This window comes from Malania oleifera, chromosome 10 (assembly GCF_029873635.1).
Source record: "Malania oleifera isolate guangnan ecotype guangnan chromosome 10, ASM2987363v1, whole genome shotgun sequence".
In the NCBI taxonomy this organism is placed as follows: Eukaryota; Viridiplantae; Streptophyta; class Magnoliopsida; order Santalales; family Ximeniaceae; genus Malania; species Malania oleifera.
In genome coordinates, this window is record NC_080426.1 from 18,605,815 (window position 1) to 18,610,067 (window position 4,253).

The following is a 4,253-nucleotide window of genomic DNA, read 5'->3' on the forward strand; positions in this document are numbered from 1 at the left end:
CCTCTGGAGTGATCCACGCCCCTGCGTCATAATGACGGATCACCCCAAGGGTTAAATCTCGCCACTATAAAGAATGGTGATGTAAACAAGCCAAGGTAACTCACTTTAACTCACTTTATTGTTACATTCAACCTCTTTGAAGCATTTTCTTACTTAGGCATCGGAGTGATCCCCCAGAGTACACCCCAGGTCCTCTAAGCCTGCTGTATTTCCATCCTTTTTAGGTCATCGGAAGTCGGAGAGTGATGTCGCAGGTCATCACCAATTTTATCCCGCAATAGTTGGCGCTGTCTATGGGAACTTGCTTCTGAGAGGTACCCATCTGGCTTTCGACCTCCGACATTCAAATAATGTCAACCACTCACGGCTTTAGCTCTAGCCCTACTGCTAGAAAAGAATCACTTTAGTCCATCCACTCCACACGCGCAGAACATTCAAGAGTCACCAAGGAGGAATTTCTTGCCTTTCAAAAGAAGATGGAGAATATGTTCAACCTACTCTTGCAGCAAAAGAGTCAAGAAGAGCATGTCCTCCACCAACACCAGGTTAGCCCTAACCCACCTAAGAAAGCAAATTCAAAATGCCAACCTTTGAAAAGTACGAGGGTTTGTCTGACCTAGTCGATCATATGGATACCTTCAAGGTGTTGATGCAATTGTAGGGCGCACCTGATGCCATCATGTGTCGGGCATTTGCTGCAACCCTTAAAAGTAGTGTCAGAGATTGGTATCGAACCCTATGGCCTGGGTTAATTGGTTCTTTCTCAGAGATGGAGCAGCATTTCACCGGCTATTTCCTCAGTAATCGGAGAATCGTTAAAACACCGGCTCATCTGATGAGTATGGTTCAGGGAGAAAGGGAGACACTAAAAAAGTTCATGCACCGCTTCGTCACTGCGACCGTGGAGATCCGCAACCTGGACATTAGAGTGGCATTAGTAGCCTTGACCACGGCCCTTCAGCCAGGAAACTTCATGTCTTTTCTAGGAAAGAGACCCCCAGCTGACATGGGGGAGCTGATAGCAAGAGCGCAGAAGTATATTAATCTAGAAGAGGTAATAGACACAAGAAAATAGTGAACTTATCTGAAGAGAAAGAGTTCGAAGGATATGGAGGAGGCCTCTAAATAGGGAAGGGGCAAGAGAGTAACAAGTTGCATAGCAGCCCTAGGGGGTTAGGACATACAAGTAAGTTTCGGTCCTACACTCCCCTAGAGGTCTCGCATACAAATGCTCTAGGGGTTTCTGACCTAATCTAGCATGCCCAAGAAAATTGTTCTATAAAATTACATCTCTATCAGTCATGTACTCGAACATTTAGTGTGCCTTTATTAAATTATCAAATTTTGTAAACATACCTATAATTGCATTCTCTCTTACGCTATTCGATTTCAGCCCAAAAAATGAGCACAACTCATTAGGCAAAGAAGATCGGCCCAACTAACGAGCAAAGCTCGTGAGACCAGAAGACTGTCCAACAAATAAGCATAACTCATTAGGCGAGATCGACCCAATTGACGAGGAAAGCTCGTGAGTCCAGAAGACTGCCCAACAAATAAGCATAGCTCATTAGGCGAAATCGGCCCAACTAACGAGCAAAGCTTGTGAGGCTAGAAGACTATCCAAGAAATGAGCATAGCTCATTAGGCGAGATCGACCCAACTGACAAACAAAGCTCGTGAGGCTAGAAGACTACCCAACAAATGAGCATAGCTCATTAGGCGAGAACAGCCCAACTAACGAGTAAAGCTCGTGAGGCCAGAAGACTGCCCAAAATATGAGCATAGCTCATTAGGCGAAATCGGCCCAACTGACAAGCAAAGCTCGTGAGGCTAGAAGAGTGTCAAACAAATTAGCACAGCTCATTAGGCAAAGAAGGTCAAGCTGACAAGCACAGCTCATGAAGCCATATAACCGCCAACAAGTGAGCACGACTCACTAAACAAAAAATACCGAACAACGAGCAGATCAAAAGAAACAAATCGGCACGATTTTCCTTGAAGGGTAGCTCGACAGAAAATGCCCACAAAGAGCTGCTCGGTGAGAATTGCCTTGAAGAGCACCTAGGCAAAAGTTGCCTATGAAGAGCAGCTCGGCAAAAAATGTCGCGAAGAGCAGTTTGACAAGAAATGATTCGACGAACAACTCAATAAGAAATGTCACGACGAGCAACTCGATTGAAAATGTCCATGAAGAGTTGCTCGGCAAAAACAGCTCTGCAAGAATTGTCTTGCGGCTTAGCAAAAGTTGCCCATGAAAAGCAGTTCGGCAAAAATAGCTCAACGAGAATTACCTTGAAGAGCAGCTCAGCGGAAGTTGCCCACAAAGAGCAGCTCGGCAAGAATTTCCTTGAAGAGCGACAGCTCTGCAAGAAGTGCCTTGAAGAGCAGCTTGGCAGAAGTTGCCCACGAAGAGCAACTCGGCAAAAACAGTTCGGCAAGAAGTGCCTTGAAGAGCAGCTCGGCACAAGTTGCCCACGAAGAGCAGCTCGACAAAAACAGCTTGGCAAAAAGTGCCTTGAAGTAGCAGCTCGACAAAAAAAAACTCGGCAAGAAGTGTTTTGAAGAGCAGCTCGACAGAAGTTGCCCACGAAGAGCAATTCGGCAAAAACAGTTCGGCAAGAAGTGTCTTGAAGAGCAGCTCGACAAAAGTTGTCCACAAAGAGCGGCTCAGCAAAAATAGCTTGACAAGAAATGTCTTGAAGAGCAGCTCGGCAAAAGTTGCCCATGAAGAGCAGCTTGGCAAGAAGTGCCTTGAAGAGTAGCTTGGTAAAAACAGTTTAACAAGAAGTGCCTTGAAGAACAGCTCAGCAGAAGTTGCCCACAAAGAGCAGCTCGGCAAGAATTGCCTTGAAGAGCGGCTCGGCAAAAGTTGCCCACGAAGGACAGCTCGAAAAAAACAGCTCGGTGAGAACAGCTCGACATAAACAGCTCAGCGAGAACAGCTCGGCAAGAGCAGCGAGAACAGCTTGGCAAAAGCAGCTCGATACAAATACTCAATGAAAATACGGCTCAGTAAATCGGCTCGGCAAAGCCGTGTTCGCCTCCACCTCGGCTCGGACTAGCTGATGCCCCCTCGAGTTTGGCTCGGTAAAGCCAGGAGTGCCACAAGATCGACTCGGGTAAGCTGAGCACGCCCCAAATTCGGCTCGACAATCTGTAGATAAAGAAGTAGCTGAAGAGGGTGTTAAAAAATAAAAATTTTCGGTCCAAACCTTCGCTCCATAGACTAAGCCCAAGTAAGAAATCTTCCATTAAGAAACCACACATCATTACCTTAGATCGGGTCATCACCCAGATCAAACACAACTAGGCTCCACAAAAGCCCAACAGGAACAACTTTCGAACTTTGGGAACATGGTTTAAAACTTCAAAACTAGGGAGGGACAACTGATATGCCCTAAATATATCAGCTTATAAAAGGAAGTCAAAATCCAGCAATCACTACCCAAGTCAAATTCTCTAGTAAAAGCAATTAGTTCTAATCCAATAATGAAGGGAGAGATCCACGTTGGCGCCTTAAATGCCTAGAGTGATCCACGCTGGCGCTTTAAACCTCTGAAGTGATCCACGCCCCTGCGTCATAATGACGAATCACCCAAAGGGTCAAACCTCGCCACTATAAAGAATGTTGATATAAACAAACCAAGGTAACTCACTCTTAACCCACTTTACTATTGTATTCAATCTCTTTGAAGCGTTCCCTTACTTAGGCATCGGAGTAATCCCCCGGAGTACACCCCAGGTCATCCAAACTTGCTGTGTTTCCATTCTTTTCAGGTCATTAGAAGTTGGAGAGCGACGTTACAAGTCATCACCAATTTTATCCCGTAATAGTAAAAATAATAAAATGCGAAGCAAGTTGAAAGCTGTCTGCATTTTTTGTTTTGTTATTTATTCTTTGAAGGTTCTTTTATAAATTATTACCTATCCAACGGCGCACTATATATTTCTGGTTTTTGTATCAGTGAATGAATCTGGAAGTAAAGTCAAACAAGTAGTCCATTTCTCAGGAGCAAACAAAAATTCATTCTTTAAATAAAATATAACGGTCAAGTGCCTGCCACATCATGTTGGTTCGTTCGAATTTTAAAATAAAAAAGGAGAGCAAATGTTCAAACCCTTGTTCTAGATAAAAGCATTTTGCACGCAATCAACCGAGAACTTGAATTATGCATCATGCACCCATTGCCCTTTTTTCTATAGAAAGAAATCAATTTTGAGAATGAAAATAGCTCTCAAATACAAAATAAATA

General features: G+C 44.2%; 1 protein-coding gene across 1 annotated transcript; it reads left to right on the forward strand.

Annotated features, from left to right (window-relative positions):
- The first annotated feature begins 476 nt into the window (after positions 1-476).
- LOC131166536 (uncharacterized) lies at positions 477-1,075 on the forward strand. Its single transcript, XM_058125129.1, has 2 exons — positions 477-545; positions 662-1,075. Exons 1-2 carry the CDS (start codon positions 477-479, stop codon positions 1,073-1,075), a joined length of 483 nt encoding a protein of 160 aa, XP_057981112.1.
- The last annotated feature ends 3,178 nt before the right edge of the window (positions 1,076-4,253 follow it).